This window comes from Merops nubicus, unplaced genomic scaffold (assembly GCF_000691845.1).
Source record: "Merops nubicus isolate BGI_N331 unplaced genomic scaffold, ASM69184v1 scaffold5966, whole genome shotgun sequence".
Lineage (NCBI taxonomy): Eukaryota > Metazoa > Chordata > Aves > Coraciiformes > Meropidae > Merops > Merops nubicus.
In genome coordinates, this window is record NW_008614223.1 from 49,892 (window position 1) to 69,230 (window position 19,339).

Here is a 19,339-nt window from a genome sequence, read left to right on the forward strand (position 1 = left end):
TGTCATTGAACAGTACAGAATTTGTATCAGAAGACCTGCTAGTAAAACTTGGGGGCTTCATAAAGCATAACTTTTTGCAAAGTGACAGGAGGCCCAAAACTTTGTCAAAATTATTTTATTCATTGGAATAGTTTCAGATATCTCTTGGATGCCTTAGATCAATGTGCGTGTGGACTGAGCATACACATCAAACAGCAAACCAAGCTCAGAGTCTGTTTCATCATGTGTCCAGCTGGGATTGTGGATGCCCGTTGCTGTACGCTGGAAGATCAGAGAAGCAACAGAGAGAGTAGTGGTGGGATCTTCAGTTTCTCCCTATCAGATGATGTGACTGTCACATCAGGATGTTATGAAAAGTCTCAGTTTTCAGAGGCAATCAATAACCAAGGCACTGTTTGGTGGAGCTGGGAGAGGAAGTGTGACTCTTGACTTTGTCCTGAGTGGAGTTTGCTTCTCAAGAGGCATCCTGCAACAGCCACCACCCTCCTGAAACAACAACAAAACAAACTAAAAAATCCACAACAGTTGTGATCCACTTCAAGAAGGGATGCTACACAAAAATAAAGATACTTACTAAAAAGAACCTAAAAAGGTCAGCTAAGAGAAGGGAGTTGTACCAGGTGGTGTGGAAGCTATTTAAGGACACCATATGTGATATTCAAGGCCAGCACCCACCACCTGTCATGAAAGTCTTGAGAAAAAGCAAAAGGAAGACAGAGCCAGACAACAGAGTAAAGGAAGTTGTTGGAAAGAAGTAGGTGTCCTTTAAAAATCTGAGTTCACACCCAAATGATGTTTTAAACAGCTTTAAATATAAAACTATGGTAAGACAGGGTAAGGAATATTTGAGCGAATGGTACAAAGAATTAAAGTAGTAATAGGTCATACTTCTGATGTGTCTGGAGTGATGCTCCTGCTAGTCTTTTGAGCTAATGATCATGGTGTAAAAGGAATACTTAAAGAGGCCTGTTTCAGAGAAGCTAAATAAATTCTGGGTATTAATGCTATCTGTGGGAAAAAAATGTGGAGCATCCCATGCTAGAACACTCCTTCTTAGGCTTTCTCAAAGGATACATGAAATTGAAGTAATTTAGTGGTCATGCAGCAAAATAAATTATAAAATAAAATTATGAATACCTGTTTTTATTCACCTAAAATTTCTGAAATTATTCAAGAAAAAATAGCTCACATTACTGACAGTGATGCATAACCACTTGTTTTCCAAATTGCCTTGTTATCAGAGACTTTGAGGTTGGATAGTGTGATGCCAGTTTTTCAAAACAGTTCTTAAAGCATCCAAGGAGCTATGAGCCTGTAAGCCTGGTGTTTGCCCTAGGCAGTTCAGCACAAATTATAATGCAAAATAAGACTTGTGGGTGACTGAAAGCCTGTGATCTACATGAGAAAGATCAACACAAGGTTTGCAAAGAGGAATTCTGCACGTTTCTTGGAATTCTTTGGAGAGCTGGGAAATATGTGGATAAGGGTACTACAGGTGATACGGTGCCATTGAATTTGCACAGTTTTTGATAAAACCACTCACCAAAGGACGCAGGTAGACATAGCATGAAAGGCAAAATCCAATAGGAGGTAGGTGAAGAGAATGCAGCACTTCTCAAAAAAAAGAGGTCACAACTGAAGGCTGTGTTTGATAGATAGTCAAGTAAAAAGAGTGAACGGTCAGGTCAGAAGGTTCTCTGGCTGTGCAGGTATTGACTGCAATAATGCAAGTGCTGGGTGCAGCGTAATCTCGGATTGAGTGATTTGTCAAAAATGGCAGTTAAAACACATTTTAGGTAGTTGTCAAGTGATGCACTTAGGAAAAAATAACTCCCCAAAATTCACCTGCAAAGACATGGACTCGAAGCTGGCTGTTACCAAGCAGGATGAAGGTTTTACAGTATAATAAATAACTCTTTGAAAACAACATTTCAGCACTTGGCAGCAACTAAAATGATGGCGTTTATTAGGATAAAATCTCCAAAAGAAGAAACTATAAGTCCAAAGTTCACCTTAACTTGAATGCAATGCGTGGCTGCTGTTTGATGCAGGTTATTGGACTAGGTAGGTGTTTGTTGTGACCAAGTACAGTTCCTCTTCTGGCAGGAGTTTGATACAGCTTGTGAGGAAGAGAAATTCATCCGTCTATACAGTCGGATTGAAGGCTGTTACAGACTGTGATATCTGCCTTTACTTATTATTTTCATGACTGTTAACTGGATTTGCTTTAAACCAAGAGGTGTAGTGCTCTGCTGTGGCAGGCAGCGTATATGCAGCATTTGCCAGTTTTATATGAATCTTCATTTGTGAGTGCACAAACATAGTATGAATGAACAAACAAAAGATGGTTCCTGTCCTAAACAGATTCCAGTCTTTTGCAACTTACTCCAACATCAAAAGTATTGTAGATTACTAAAACCTTTGAAATGCTGTTTTGGGGTTTTTTTTTCTGATTTGAAACGATGATCTGAAACAATTTCCAGAAAAAAATAGCATAAAAAATATTAATGTCATCTTGTGCTCCTGAGAGCTTTTCAGCATTGCTTTTATTCTAATGAACCATTACATTTTATTTGATTCACTAGCCACAGCTTTTCACTCTTGGCCAAATTGTAGCTGCTGATATTTTAATTGGCACTAAAAATAACATTTTTTTCCCCTTGCAAGATCCTAAACCAAAATTAATTTCCTCAGCATTGACTGCTTGGTCCACTATGGAAAATCCATCTAGTGTATCAGAGAGACGAAAAGCATTTAAACTGGATGAAAAATCAGGAGAGGCACGTGTCCTGTTCCATCTGAGCAAAAGAACAAAATTATGCTGAACAACATCCAGAAAGCCTGCTGTGGGACTTGGTCCTTGAGCAGGAGAGCCAGCTGCATGCTTTGGTCGTCATGAGCACGTTGTAGAGATTTCTAAAGCACAGAGGATATTCTTTTATTATCTTTCCTCAGTGTGCTTTTTTTTTTTCTTTTTTAATGTGCTGTTCCAAAGGTTTATTCCAATAATATTTAGGGACCTGATTTTTAAAAATCCCTAGTATCATCGTTGTCTTCTCAGATAATTAAAGCCAAACTTCAGTTTGACACATTGTGGAACTTCATATACCTTAGAGTTGCAGACACCTAACCTCCCATTTTTCATTGTCATATGTGATTCTTTCCCTGAGTGTTTCCACCTGCCATTGTCTTGAAAAACTGAAATAATACAAATAAACCTGAGGAAGCTCATCTTTTCCATCATGGAGTTGCCAGTGATATGTTCATGCTGATGGTTAGTCTGGATGGGAGGAACTGTCAGCTATTGCTGTTAACCTGTATTGAGCTTTGTATTTAATCTCTTTGTGTCACCAGCTGCCCTGATGATGAATAAAGTTAATAAATAAAAGTACGCTTATTCAGAGTCTTGATGTAAATCGTTATTTTTATTATTTTCTGTTTTCCCTTGAAGATATAAACTGGATCTGCTGACTTTTCATTATCAAAATTCAATAAGCAGTATCTATAAACTGGGTCCTCTATTTCATTTTAAGCCCTTTTTTTGACATATTCTGCCTCTGTCCTGTTAAGCAGACATGCGGTTTGCACAGAGAAAATCTTTTTCATGTTTGAGACGAGATGAGGTAGGCTGTTAAAAGATTACTTTTTCTTTTGGTGCTGACTTTCCTTTTCAGGCTACTCATCGTCACTTCCCTATTGTTCTGTCAATCAGGCCAGTGTGACTGCAGCTGCATGGTAAACGACATCAGGAAAGTCATCTAGACTAAAAATAATGCTTTAAAAAAACAGAGAGAGAGAAAAAAACACTTATTTTTATCTCTGAACAGTTCCTGAGTAGGGTGTTCTTATTAAGACTGAAATAAATGCTTATGAAATTATTACTGTGACTAGAAAATGTTTGGGCACTCTGTCTGGAAGCCAATTTGCTCAGTCTGAGAGGGCACCAAGTCCAGACTAAACAGGTTAAAGACAATTGTTTCTGGATAATTGGATTATGTGATAAATTAAGCCACTCGTGGAGCAGAGATGGGTCTTAGGAGGGAGAAAGGTGACAGGCTGTTATGGGGCAGAAGGAGACAGCTCTTGTGGCATTAGGACAAGCTGTGGTGGCAGTTGTGGCTATAGTTAGTGTGGTCCAAAAGCTGATATTCCTGCCAGCATTGCTTCAGTATGTATTCAGTGCCTTACTAAGATTGCTTGTGCAGTATATATTACCTGCACTTGTTCTAATTGCACTGCTTTGGTGTAACGAACCCCTTCAGTCAGTGGGAGGAATTATTAGAACCAAATTCATATCTATTGGAAATTTTATCAGGCCTCACTACTGGTTTTAATTGTAAAGAATCAGTCAGAAAGGTTTAAGGATTTTTTTTTCATAAAACAGTGGATTTTGTTAATGAGTAAAATCAGTCTGATGAGCAGACGTGTTATGAAGCACCTTCCTCCATACTGTTAATTTTTGTAAAAGAAACTAATTCTTCTCAGTTGTTGCAAGCATCTCGTCCAAGTCCATTGTCCACATTGCCTTTCTAGTTAGTGGAAGGGGAGACAGGTGAAGACCTTCAGACTGCATTTCCAGCTGGTTTAGGATGAGGTAAACTGCTTTATGAAGATGCCAGCATCTCTTGGTTTATCAGAGGGAGCAGAGGTGTAAGTGTGCAGCAGGTGTTTCCTTTTCAGACAGCTAAGGCTGTGGGAAGCAAATCACACTGAACATATCTTTTGGTTAAGAGCATTGTATGGGCTGTGACCTAAAAATTATGGTTTACATCTCTTGTACAACTTTTATTTATATTTTAACATAGCTGCTATAATCGGATAGCCTTGCTGGCTATATAAATAAGTAGTTCTTGAGTCCCATTAAGCTCTTGGCTCCTGTGCTTACTACACACTTGTGAATTCAATAAGCAAACCCTGCTGTTGGTAAAACAAGTATTTACTTTCTTCTGTTTGCTTGTGAAACCACTTAGATTAATTAGATTTCACCTTGTTCTTACATGAGGAAGCAGAAGCAGAGCCCATTTTATTGGTCTTTCTTTCAAGTCAAATCATACAAATCTTTTGGGGATTTTTTTCTCTGGTAACTCCTCTTATCTGCCAAAGTCTTACTGTGCTGGGATTATCCTAAGAAACATAACATTACAAGCTTGAAGAGGACAACAGATTCGTATAATAGCTTTGGAATATTTTTCCTGTTATTTTCCATCCTCTTTGTTATGTATGCAAACAAGGTGTTTGCTGTTTTGATCAGTGATACCCACTGAGCAAATGTTTTCATTGAGCTTTTCATGCTGATGCACGGCTCTGGCTTTTGTTTTGTTTTTCCTGAGCTGATAACAATTTTCTCTAACCCCAGCAATGAGATGTTCAAATTAATCCCTTCTGTGTGCATTGCTTTGCATTTTTCAGCCTCTAATTTCATCTGTTCCTGATGTTGAATCACTAGTAGCTCCCACACATGGAACAGTAGATACTAAAGAGACACTAAAATATGGGACAAAGAATGCCAAAAGCTGCTAGAGTTTAACAGAACTAGGTAAAGTCTTGTGTTTGATTTGTTTTCTGCGTTATAGGAAACTCAGCACAGTTCTGATTTCCTTTTCAGTTCAGTATTTATCTTAATAACATACACGTGGGAAGACTACCTTCATTCTGCCTTTTGACAGCTTCACCCTTGTCTCTTCACACCTGCTGTCCTGAGCTACCAAGGATAAGCAAACTTTTGGATTTGACTCAAAACATCAATTATCCTAAGCGCTGTCCTGCCTTTTGCACCATTTCTTTCAAGTGGCTTCAAACCAATTGAGAATGCTTAGCTGCACAACATGCTGTAGTTTTGCTGAGATTTAGTGATTCTTGGATGCTTAAAGAGCACGTTGGGCCACTTTGCTGAGAGCACAGATTAGAGAAGCTTTATTAGCAAACAGTATGGTTCAGGGTAACAGAGGGCTGACAAATTTTATGGAACAATGTATCTATGTTTACAGTGAAATTCACCTATTGTAACACAAATACTCCCATGAAAATCCAAATTAGATCTTAAGATGAAACATTGATGTTTTGTTTATAGCATCTTTCACCGTTCATATCTGTCTTCAGTTCTGATATTTTATTTCCACAGGACGGTACAGACATTATTTTTCCCACACCCCATATGCCCAAGTCATGTATAAAGATATTTAGCTCAAATACCATGCGTGGAAAACATTCCACACTGTGGGTACGAGGTGACGTTTGGTGTGTCTTTAACATGCTGTGGTGTTCAATGACAATACAGCAAATTTATTTTTATGCAGCCTTCTTCATAGAAAGTATGGAAAATTGCTTTGCAGTGAGTCATCTGTCAGCTAAAGAACTAAAAGTCTTGTAGTGATATTTAAAGAGAGAAAGTGGCTCAGAGCTGACAGGGTTCAAGACAGAAAAAGAAACAGAATTGAAAGAGAGAGTCTCCAATCATGGAGAAAATAGAGGCAAAGACTGGTAGGGGGAGGAGTGATGAGAAAGCCAAACAAGCTGAGAATGTCAGAGGCAGTTCAGGAAGCTATGCAGATCATCTGCAAACAAGCGTTGGGCTTCAGGTGTCTCTCCTGCATTACATCAGCCAAGCAAAGATTCTTTGACCCTAAGGGAATGGTGTAAAACCAGGAAGATAAGAGAATGGTGTAAAACCAGATAAGTAAGAGCACTGGGCTCTGCCCTTTGAGGGATTTAGAAACATGCAGGTAGAGATTGAGGAAAGGATAAATGGCTTATTTATTTAGAGCAGGACATTGGAGAAACACTGGCATTCTGCATTCCATGTTGTTTAAACATGAGGATTTTCGTAGGCCATGAAAGAAGGAATTTCAGTTAGTTAAGACAGGAGTTATAGGCAGGAATATGGACTTCAGCAGCAGTGCAGTCAAAAGGAAGATGGATTCTGACAGTCTTCCCTTGCTGGTGCCAGGAGGGCTCACACTCAGAAGTGAGGGTGTGGGAAAGGCAGTCAGTTCAGGGTCAGAGATTACTTTAGAACTCTGGCTTTGTGTACAGGGATAAGATCTGAGTAAAGAAGCATGAAAGCTGTCTTGGAGGGCAAGAGGGACTTCTTTCCCTTGACATTTGAGCCTTTTGAAGAATTAGCTAGTAAGGAAATTATAATGTAACATGGGAATGACAGAACCAAGGCAGGCTGTTAAAGAGATCAGAGATTACTTGCCAAGGTCACTGATGCCTTGCATACTTTCCCTATAAAGTTGAGGTCCAAAGCTGAGCTAGCAATAAGATATCCCAAAGGAGGAGGATGTTTAAGGAGGAGAAAGTAGATGAATCAGAAACAGATACCTGGTGTTTTTAAGGCACAATACTATCATGGAGGGATATAGTTGGCAAAAGCACTGTTGTTTTTATTGTGAATTACTTGCATGCTTCCTGGGTTCTTGGTCAAGTCTACCAGCTGGTGGTGTAGGTCCCTTGGTGCAGCTCTGTCGTTGCTTGTCCCCCAGCCTGCACCATACCTCGTGATTCTTTTGACCTCTTTCTCTGTATAGAGCCATATTAATCTGCCTTAAGAAAATAAATGTGATGTAAAGTACATAGCATGAAGGAGAGTACAGTCTTTATTGAAAGCAGAAGGGAAAAAAACTTGTCTTCTTACTCAATAAAGTCAAAAAAGTTGGCTTTGACATTGTAGTACTGGAGGGCATTCTAAGCATAAAAGGGGAGAACCACTCAGACATCCCAGAATTTAAAGAGAGTAATATTTCATTGTATGCTGTTCTAAAATGCTTATTACAGATCTTTTTATTTACAACTATCGTGTCTCTTTTGAATCTGCAGAGGAGGAATATCAAGGACAAACCAAGAGAAAGCGCATTCGAAGGAGGAAACAAAAGAGCAATTTGCAAAACTCTAACAATTTACATGGAGAACAAACAGAATCTGGAATGCAAGAGACTCTTGTTCAAGATAATCTACAGCTGCAGCGGATAGACAGTCCCAAAATAAGCAAAAACAAAAAGAGGAAATTGAAAAAGAAGCGACAGAAAGAAAAAATGAGAGCAGCTGGCTTGGTAACAAAAAGTACCGGTGTGGATTTTACATATCAGCCTGATGCCAACAGCAGAGAAGCAGCAGCACGCTTGAAAGACATAGATGAAAAGGCAGATAGCATTCTGGACTTCCTGCAGGCAACACAACAAATTTATTTTGCTGACAGTATGTACCACTCTTTCTCCTTTCTTTTCATGAGTGTTAGTAGGGGGAACGATGTAGGAGGAAATAGATGTGCACGTAGTATAGCCCTAGAATCGGCCAAATCTACTAGGGAAGTGTCTCTTTTGAACTCAGTAAGACATGTGAGTATGTAATATTTGTCCCATTTTATGGTGTGTACATTAATATGTAAGAATTTGCATCAATATAAAAAAACTGTGGTCCTAATGTCTTTCTCTGTGTTTGAAAATATACATAATATTCCTTGCTCTTTTTTAAAACATTCCAGTTCTCTTGGGGTAAATGTAGTGGTTAAAATGGACAAAATTCTTCCTTCCTCTGCAAGCAAATATCCAGACGGATTACTTGCTTTCAGAGAGCTTCAAATGAGGGTGATAATTTCTATCCTAAACTGCTTTCATGCTTACTATCTCTGAACCAACCTATTTTTCAGAAAGTTCTCCCTCACAGGAGGAGATTTACTTTTAGTATATAAAGAAATCTAGACAGACAGCATCCAAGAGGAAAGAGGAAGATACTGTTAGCACTGGGAAAACGTATTGCTATAAAGCACTTGTGAACAAGATGAATGTGCACTGATACTCAGTACACATTCCATAGCACCTTAAAAAGAGTTGTGTGGATGTTATCCCTAATGGCCTGTTGAATGTTCATCTGGCCACTAAAATCAGAGAAATTCCTTCTGTATGTTTCTTCCATTGCCTTCCTATAAAGCTGCTTGTATAGTGCTTATGTCATAAATGCCTTTCAGAGATAATGAAGTTTTAATGGTAAGTACCATAGTACTTATCTGTACATACACCAGATTATGTTAGTATCATCATCTGGAATTAAATATGTTTTCTTAAGGGCAAGCTGGTATGTGCTCTAGTTGCTCAGCTCAGAACATGGCTCTAAACTGATAACTGTCTTGTAAAACTGGAAAAAAGCAGTGAAAAGTGTTTCAAAGTACATGGCCTTGACCGTCTTTGTGGAGCTGAATGAAGGATATTAAACAGCTTAGTTACCTGTATGAGGCCATCTTAAGTCACAGCTGTCAGCTCCTAGTCCCATAAAATTCACCTTCAGGCTGCTGAATGAGTTCAAAAACCCTGTTAAGATTACATCAGGGATTTCATGTTAATTTTTTTTTCTCAAGATTTATACATAGAATTTTCTTTTCTTACCGTTAAAAGTTTTTCTGCTGTGTCAGGTCATCGTGTTAAACGTAGCACTGGAAATCCATCCTACGTTCTGGCTAATGTATTTCCATCACCAAAAATAAGAATTTTTACTGCATCAGTGCATGGCTAAGTAAACATAAGCTAAGCTGCATGCATTTGCTCTAGTGGAACTCCAGAGCAACTGAGAAAGATTGTGAGGGGAATGTAACAGTTGTGCTGTTAATATGTGACCTAGAACAGAAAACTGGTAAATTGTCCACAGCTACGTTGCATGTTGAATTTTAAGCAAAAGTGTTGAGCTTCCAGCTTTCCTGCAAGTCAAGTTCAGGTTTTAGCAGTGATTGACAGACTGACCGGCCATGCTGCAGATTGAAGGGTTGAGCCAGTGAGAACCTTGGAATCCATAGAGAAAAATCCACAGGTAAAAGAAAGTTTATCTATGGATAAGATAAATCAGAGTCTGACTAACTTTCTTATTAGGCAAATCCCCGTTTACGTATAGATCTGACATGATACTGTTTGCCTTTTTCAGTTGAGTGATTTTTAATGCTCCTTTTTTTTATTAAAATTGGAAGCCATTGCTTTTAGCAGTATTTTCAGATGGGCACTTTAGATTACTTCTTATACTTCTGTCAGAAAGCTGAATTGTAAAAAGTCTGTTCTCAGTTGGCTTGCTGGTGAAAAACAGAAGAATTCAAGGGAATCTGGTTAAAGAGACAAGCTATACATTGTTACTGGAGTAGAAGAATGAATTTATATTTTAATACTCTAGAAACGATATACTACTTTGCTGTCTGGCATGCTGTAATATCTGCTGTTTAAATATAAATGTAAAACTGCAATAACAAGATAACTGGATGCCTCCAGAATTGCTTTGCGGTAGTTTCAGAGTTGTTCCCGGTCTCCACATTTATGTGCCTTTTTGTAGTACAGTGTAGGAAGCAAAACCACAGTGCTTTGGCCACGGTACAATTCCTTCGTCACACCTTCCTGTGTTAGTGTTAAAAATGTAGGGTTTTTTGGATTCCTGTCACTCTGAATCCTATTATGCTTTGTACTTTTTCAATTTGATACTTTCCCCTCTTACCGTTGCTTTAATACTTAATAAAAAACGGGAGGAGCAAGCTGCCATTTAGTACCTGATACTTGGTTGTAAGCTGTACTAAACAGGAAAATGCTGCCTTTGAAAAGGTTAGGAGGAAAATTCTCTGTGCTCACTATTTTAATGTGGTTTTCCTATTGTTCTTCCAGATAAATCAACAGGCACGGATTCTGCTGCAAACCCAGCAACTGCCCAAGAGCTTTTACGGTCTCTTGAATCTCGCACCATCTCTTCCTCAGATGTAACTCTTCTGCATCAGCTGAAGTCCCTTGTTTTACTACAGGATATTGAGAGACTGAAGGATGCTTTGAAACAATTCCAAGAACACTCCATGATGCCTCCTGGTATGTACCATTCACTCATGTCATTCACTGATGCTCGTTTTTGTCTGGATTAAAATTCAAACTTGTCACAGTTGGGGTTTTGTTTTTTTTTTATTTTATTTTGATATATATTTTAAAAATTCTATAATTATTATATAGTGCTAGATCCATGCTTATACAAGATTTGAAAGCATAATTCCCATCAAAAATACAGTAATTTTCCCTGTTTCTTCTTTGGTTACTATCAATACAGGAGCTTTTTATACTTTGCAGCAGTTATAGAGTACAAGATGATCTAGGTTCTTAAAACAATATTTTTTAAGCCTTAACTGTTTTAATATTTAATCATGTTTAAATCATATTTTTGGTGCATTCTCTGTGTAGACTTTTTAAATCATGAGAATTAACTTGTTTATCTTGGAGATTTCACCCGTCCAGTTGAGGATTAATTTTACATGCATAAGAATCAATAAAGCCCATTATTTCATTTCTTCTTGGTTACCTACATGGCTTCATTGACAGATAGATTTTGCATGCCAAAGTGTGATTTATAGCTTTGTTCTTATCTAAATATAAACGTATGGTTTAAGTTTCTAAAAAATACTGTTGATTATATAAAAGCTTAAAATCACTCTTTGTAATAAATGATATTATAAAGTCATAAAAAGAAAAATTATTCTGTTACTAAACTTTTAATCCCTGAGGCACAAGTCTGATTTCATTCATGCTTCTTTTGTTCTCTATTATAACCCCTATAATTTAGTAGAATTTCCTCTTGGAGAGTTAATAGTTCCTCAAGCGAATGTGAGATCAGCATATAGTCCACAGAAGATATAATAATTCATTTTCCAAGTAGCCTTCATTTGGATAGTCATTGTTACTCATCACTAGTACTTTTGTTGCAGCATCAGCCGAATCTAGAAGATGTGCTGAATTTTCTTTCCTCCAAAGAAATTTAATCAGAGTTTGGAGCACTTGCTCTGGCACGAGAGAATCTCAACCACTTTAGTGCTCTAAGTCTTTTGAAGAGTAACAACTGAGCTGGTAGTAGCGTGGTAACGAGTAAGTAAGACCATAGCCATCAGAGGCTTAGCAATAACACTGAAAATAGAGACTACTGCTTGTAACATCATTAAATAATTTACAGCGTGAGAGTAGTTAAAGATCCCAGTCAAGACTGGAGCCTACTGCATGCTGTGCATTGTGAAAACACAGAAAAGAGGGAATTCCTGCCTGTAATGTTCATAGCTGGGATATTCTGGAAAGAACACGCTTGCAGAAATACATATGTATTTAGAAATACATACATATTCTATATGTACATAGAATCACTATGGTTGGAAAGGACCTCCACTATCATCAAGTCCAACCTTCATCCCAGCATTTTCCTAAACACTAGAGCATAGCCTCAAGTGCTGCATCTACTCGTTTTTTGAACACCTCCAGGGATGATGACTGCACCACCTCTCTGAGCAGCCCATTCCAGTGTCTAACCACTCAGTGAAGAAATTCCTAATATCCAGCCTAAACTTCCCCTGGCACAACTTGAGGCCATTTCCTCTTGTCCTATCATCAGTAATTTGGAAGAGACCAACAGCAGCCTCACTACATCCTTCTTCTAGGTAGTTGTAGAGGGCAATAAGGTCTCCTCTTAGTCTCCTCTTCTCCAGACTAAACAACCCCTGTTCACTCAGCCAGTCCTCACAAGGCATGTTTTCCAGCATGTCCTTCTTATCCTGTGGTGCCCAAAACCGGACACAGAACTCAAGGTGCAGTCTCACCAGTGCCGAGTCCAGGGGCACAATCACCCCCCTACTCCTGCTGGTCACACCATTTTTGATACAGGCCAGGTTGCCATTGGCCTTCTTGGCCACCTGGGCACACTGCTGGCTCATGTTCAGTCAGCTGTCCACCAGCACCCCCAGGTCCTTTTCCTCCAGGCAGCTTTCCAGCCACTCCTCCCCAAGACTGGAGAGTTACCTGGGGTTGTTGTGACAACAACATGTTGTGCAGGACATGGCACTTGGCCTTGTTAAGCCTCATACAACTGACCTAAGCCCATTGCTCCAGCCTGCCCGGATCCCTCTGCAGAGCCTTCCTACCCTCAAACAGATTGACACTCCCACTTAATTTCATGTCATCTGCAAACTTACTGAGGGTGCATTCAATCCCCTCATCCAGGTCATTGATAAAGATATTAAACAAGACCAGTCCCAAAACTGAGCCCTGAGGGACACCGCTTGTGACTGGATGCCAACAGGATTTAACTCTACATATGGAATATGACAGCACTTAAGGTTCTGATAAATGTGAAGTATCCACATATACATGGAACAAAATCCTTCTGTGCATTCAATAATTAATTTCAAGCCTAGATTCTATGAACTTAATTATAATCACATAGTCTCACTGGATGTAATACACATATGCAAACTAAGTAGAGCTCAGCAGGAGTAGTGGTATTAGCCCTTTATTAAATGACCTAATTTAGCTTCTGTTGATTAAATCAAAATGGAACTGTTGAAGTGACCACATTCAGGCTATTCCTTGCAGGTCTTATCCAAATTCTACTCAATATAGCAGGAATTTTGGTGGGTTTTGCAACCTTGAGGCAAGCTGCTGTTTGCTTTTATAGAGCAGCAATGTCAAGCTGAAAAGAGAAAACAGAAGCAAATTAGAAACAAATCCATGCAACTACCCTAATTTTCTGATATATTTATTAGTCACTTGAAAAAACAGAAGAGTTTTCTAAGTGATTTTCAAAAATCATTTAAGTTTCTGCTGATACAGAAATTGTTTACCCTTCCAGTTATGTTGTTTTTCCTAGTAACTGTTGTCACTCCAGGCTCAATTCTAATCACGTTCATGGGTATGACCCTAGTAGTTGATTTTCTATTTGTGAGTTATGACAACATAAAAAAGTGGAAAATACATTGTTTTAATTTATTACACAATAATTAAACATCCTGCTAGACATTAATTTGCCTCAGCAGAGTTTAACAATATATTCTATATGTAATTCAGGAATTTCAGTGAATAAGAATATAGTGCTTTGAAATTTTACTTTGAATTAGGTTTTTAATTATACTTTTTCCCTACTTTTTTCTCAAAATTAGCTCATCCTGCCCATTTTGGCTTTCGTTCCCAATGAACAGGTGATAAAAGTTAAGAGCTATTGCAAAAACTTGTTTTGTCATCAAATTCAAGGTCTTGTTATAGAAATAAAAGTTAGGGATGTTTGTGAAAATTAAAATGTACAGTCTATCATAGTAATCTCAAATTTTTTTACAAGTCTGTCTGGTTATCTTGCCTTTTTTCTGCTTTGTTTTTACTAGGGCATGATGTACTAGAAGAAAAGGTCATTCCTTATTAGCATGATGAAAAGAAAACAATTTTTCTTAATTTTAGAAAGGTGTATTGTTTTTGCAAAATAAACCTATTTTCAGTTCAAGTAATCATACAGACTTAAGATTGGTCAAAAGTTTTTGTTTGAACATGGCTATTTAAAGTGTCATTGTTCTCAGACTGAAAAAAAGAACAAAATGCTCTACTACTATTTCCATTTACTTGGTAGTCTGTAACAAAAACTACTTACCTCTACTTAAAGTCTTCTATAAATGCAGGGAAGAGAATGTTTCGAAGCCAAATAAACTTGGGTTCGTTGTGCTGAGGGCTTGGCTGATCTCGGTCAGAAAGTCAGTGGCCATTTGCAAAAGGAAACCAGACACCTTCATGATCCTGCACAGTGTGGTGGGCAAAGGAGAAGGGCTATGACTGGAAATAATGCTCCATTTGCTAGTTGGAAACCATAGTTTTTGAAATGAGGGCTACTTAATTCCCATTTCACATCAATTATTAAAGCATAGGTGATCACCTAATTAAAAAAAAAAGTCATTATCTTCTAATTTATGAATTTCTTAATTCAGCTTCTACTCATCAACTTCATTCCATTATCTATTAACATTTTCCCTGTGTTGGTTAATATCAAGTCTCAAATATATTCTTCCCTTGTTGCCTAGGAAATTATCACTCAAGGAAGAGCCAGAAGCTTTTTAACTGCTTTTATTCTGAGCGTTGTCCATTATATATGTTTCTATTGCAGAGGTGAGGGGGGTACATTTTGCAGACCAGACGTAATACAGTCATATTGTGCTAACAGCGCACAGGGCTGGATACACAGAGGCCCTAAGATGATTGAATTTAAACACCTTTTTTTTTTTTTTTTAACAAACATTCAAAGAAGAGGAAATGAAATGTGAAAGCTATATTAGGATAACATTATAGAGACATCTTAAATGTGATATTATATGATGAATACTGTAGAAAGTCCTGTCGTTAAAAATAAATAGTCACTTAGATAATCTCTGAATCAAGACAGAAGCCATGGCTTTTTGAGGCTTTAATGCAGCTGTCTAGACAAGACAACTCATTCTCAGCTGGGGCTTCTAGGTGCTACTGTAAGTTAAATAATAATGTGTGAAATTACTCTCCAGCCAGAAGATTGCACTCTTTTAGCCTTATACATATGATCATGCCATACCTGTATGATCTCCATTTTTTCCAAATTATTAACTCATAAGAAACAGGACATTGCAAATATAGAATCAAAATAATTTCTTGTACAAATAACTGACCTCCTAAAAGAAAATGCACCTGTTTATCTTGAAATTCATATGTATTAGCCTTCAAGGCCCAATATCTACACTGGTTTTACTGAAATTCTAATAGTGAATGGAAACAGATGTTCGCAAAAGTCTTTTTCTTTAATGTTCAAAAATCTTGTAGAGATATTTCAGGAGGAATGTGTTTTCTTTGTTTCAGATCATACCAAGATTGTCACGTCTCTGTTTCACTACTGGATTACAGATATCCTTCCTGTGAAGAACAGGAGATAAAGCCTTGTCTGTGTCCATATGTGCAGGGTTAAAATTTAATATACAAACTCTTAACCAAGTAGCAATTGTTGAGGACGAGCAGTGTCAATACACATTCTGCACCTTCAGGTAAATGAATTATTTTTCTGTCTTACAAACTCCAGAAGACAATAAACAGGGTATAACTACATGTGATTTTTGTTTGGTTGCTCAAGAATATCTGTATACTGGGTGGCCTGTACATCTCACCTCTGGATAAGGGACTTATCTGGAATGATAAAGTCTGTATCAGGTATTTTGTTTAAGAAATATAGTATTATTTGTTTCTTTATAAATGGATCATTTCTTTCTGGAAGTTTTATTTCTTGACTTTTCATGTTTATCTGATATATCTGTTTACCTGAAAAAAAAAAAAAATTTATATTTAAATCTAAGCAACAGTATGTCTGAGAAATTTATTTGTGCTGAATATATTGCTAATTTGTGGAAATAGACAGTCTAATTTCTACATGTGGATCACATAGGTGCTGTTTGGAGTTATGCAGAAACTTGGATGGCATTTGCAGAACTATTCCAGCCTGTTACAATCCAATGGGCTTCGCTGACTGCAGAGTTACGGGATGGGGTTCTCTCAGGGATTGCTGTGCAGTCTCTGCAACTGAATTTGTCCATGTGTAGATGATGCAGTAAATAATATCCATGGTTGTAAAATGTTTTGGAATCCTGAAGAACAAAATGCTTTGTAAGTGAGAGGCTCTTCTCTCAGCTGAGTCATTCACCTGATAGGTGATACAGAGCAAACCATTTCTCTTATCGTTGTGTGTTAGCTTCCTCGTCAGTAGGATAGTGACAACATATTTATCTTCTCCAACATGTGCTTGGAGTTATACTACTGACAAGACTATATAAACCTTGCCTGGGTTTTCTGCTTTGTTTTTTTTAATTATATCGCCTGATTTATCCTGTTACAAGGCATTGTTTTTATTAATGCTCAAAATCTTTAATAAAAATACAATCATATTTCTTTGTCATTAATTGAAGATGTTAAAAGATTTCCAGTAACATGCCAAAAGATTGCAGATACAGAAAAAAAAATAGTCTTCTGGCTAAAGGCAGCTGTGTGCAGCACTGGAGAACATGAGTTAGGTCTGTATCTGCTGGGAAAGGCAGATGTTTAAACCAGAAATTGCAGAGGAGGAGCCAATACTATATTCCCTGTTTTAATGTTCCTGACTTGCTAACACGTAAGCACCAAGCACTTTTCACTGAGACTCTGTGTGCCTCGGTCCCGTATCTGGCGAGTGAAGAAAGTACCACTTGACTGTGAAGCACCTAGGTACAGTACTGACAGACCCCGCAGGAAATCAACCACTTCATCCTCAGATCAAGGCTTGGGTCTCATGCAGTAAATGAGGCCTAGGAACTGCACAAAAAGGATATGCAGAAGCTCACTGGGTCAGCATCATCTGTCTTGTACGCTGACTATGAAAAAATAAAGGAGATCATGTAATTAAAGACAATATTTTGAAACACAAGTACAAACCAGGTCAAATTCGGACCACACAAACAACCGTAGTGTCTGCGTTTCCTGATACTCAGGTGACTGTGCTGAGGGGTGTTACAAGGCTGCTGCCTTGGGTGGAGCCCACAGCATAGGGATTCCTCATCCTCTGGATCCCAGGCTGGTGCATCTGGAGACCTGGATGTCTCTCTGTCTCACCCAGTGGAGGTGACTGCAGCTTTCATGTTCCTGGGTTCAGCCTGGCTCCCCGTGGCTGCCGCAGGCAGGACACTGCCTGTAACAGCGCCCATGTGAGTAACCCTGCCAGGACTCAGGAAATACAAGCTGGGTCATCTTCTCTGGCTGGTTGGAATTGAAGTTTGTGAGTAAAAACACAAGTCCCCTTCTCTTCCTAGATTCACAGCCATACCCCTGTTCCCTGATCCCTCAAATACTAGCACAGGCCCTCAGCCTCTCTCATATCCCTGCCTTGATCCTGGGCCCTGCTCTGCAGCTCTCCTACTCACCAGCTACTCCAGCCTGACACATGCCATCACACGTTCATTCACACGCTCTTCTCACAAGCATTCACCTCGCAGCTTTGTTTATTGCTGTAATTTCTCTTATTTATTAGTTCTGTTTCAGTGCTTGTCCATTTCGCAGAATACTAAAGTGATTTTTAGAATGATGCTGAATTTTAAATATCTGCATACAGAGGAGCAGATTTGGGCATCTTTGTCAAATGGAAATATTTTGTGTACTACCAGTAGTCTAATCCTAAAATGTGAGGAAAATTTCTCAAGCCAAACGTACATTGCTTGAATTTGGTAGTAATGGGGAAAAGATTGCTTTCAGCCTCTCTCTTTTTTATCTTCATTTTAACCATCCTAAGAGTCTTATATTCTGTGCAGAAATCAGCTGGTCCTAACAAAGCAAGACTGGGAACAGTTTCAGAGCATTGCTAGTTAGAGTCAGTGATATCTGATGTCTTTGTAAATGACCTGTGATAGGAGTTGAATCTTACACTTATCAAACCCGCCACTATTACGCTAACAGGGACTACAAAGAGATGGGGATAAAGTAAAATCTGAGATGTTAGAGAGTTTAGAAAATTGGACCAAATTCAAGCAGATAAATTGTAGATAGTGATTGTAGATAAATGCAATTGCATAAGAGTGTATTTGTTGCTGAAACAAATGTGCCAAACAACGGTGTGCTGAACCACAATGTACATAAGGACACATAAAAGCAATACATAAAAGAACATAGCAGAAAGATCCAGTTTAAAAGGAAAAGAAATGGACATTAATCATCCTGTAATATCAATTAGGCAATGTACTAAAAATGACAAGAATGATTGTTTGGTTCCATGTTTAACGTCCTATTTGTAATCAAAAAGACTTCATACACCAGAATTTTAATACCTGGTCACTTTTCTGTGCTGCTGCTTTGAAAGACATGCTGAAGCTCCCTACAACTTGTGTAGTTTATTTGAGCAGTGGTATAACCGACACAACTGGGATATGAAAACTGAAAAATTTAAATTAGTATCTACCAGTGAACAGAGTGTTTTACCTTTCACTACACATGGCTCCTTCAACATAGCAATGAAACATTTATCACTTTGGATTTCCATGTTAAACTTGTAAATGGAAAAGGAGATGACCTTGAGTTTTTGCTGCACCAGCATTATTCAGTGTAATGAATGCGCAATATCCTGTGGAAATTCTAAGTCATGGAAGAGGTTTTTATAGTGCACTTTGCATTGGAGAACTTCAAACTGAACTGCACACATGCTATTATCACCATATTTCAAACTTCTGAGAGGACAGAAATTTAAAATTTTTGTTTTAAAGCTTACATGCACTCCAACAGTAGGAAGAATTTAAGGATCAGATCAAAAGTAGCCTGCATGTGGCTTCAAGAGTTAACTTTCTAGTTTGCATAATTAAACATTACACAGTAGGGAGGGCATAGCAGCACAGTGGGAGAGAAGCTGGGCTGTGAGTAGGTGGTGGTCCCTTCCCTGGGCTCTGTGTACAAGGAAGACCACAGAAGCTGAAGTAGTTTGAGGCACCTGTAGTAGTGAATGGCTGGTCACTATGCTTGTATGAAAGAGTATGAGTTCAAAGCCACTGTATATATGTGTGTATATATATATA

The 19,339-nt window shown here is 38.2% G+C and overlaps 1 protein-coding gene across 1 annotated transcript in view; it reads left to right on the forward strand.

Annotated features, from left to right (window-relative positions):
- ERICH1 (glutamate-rich 1) overlaps positions 1-15,697 on the forward strand; it is a 50,771-nt gene extending 35,074 nt beyond the window's left edge. Inside the window, exons 4-6 of the mRNA XM_008942134.1 lie at positions 7,819-8,196; positions 10,629-10,823; positions 15,624-15,697. Coding sequence (XP_008940382.1) covers positions 7,819-8,196; positions 10,629-10,823; positions 15,624-15,697 — 647 coding nt within the window. The remainder of the gene's footprint in view (positions 1-7,818; positions 8,197-10,628; positions 10,824-15,623) is intronic.
- The last annotated feature ends 3,642 nt before the right edge of the window (positions 15,698-19,339 follow it).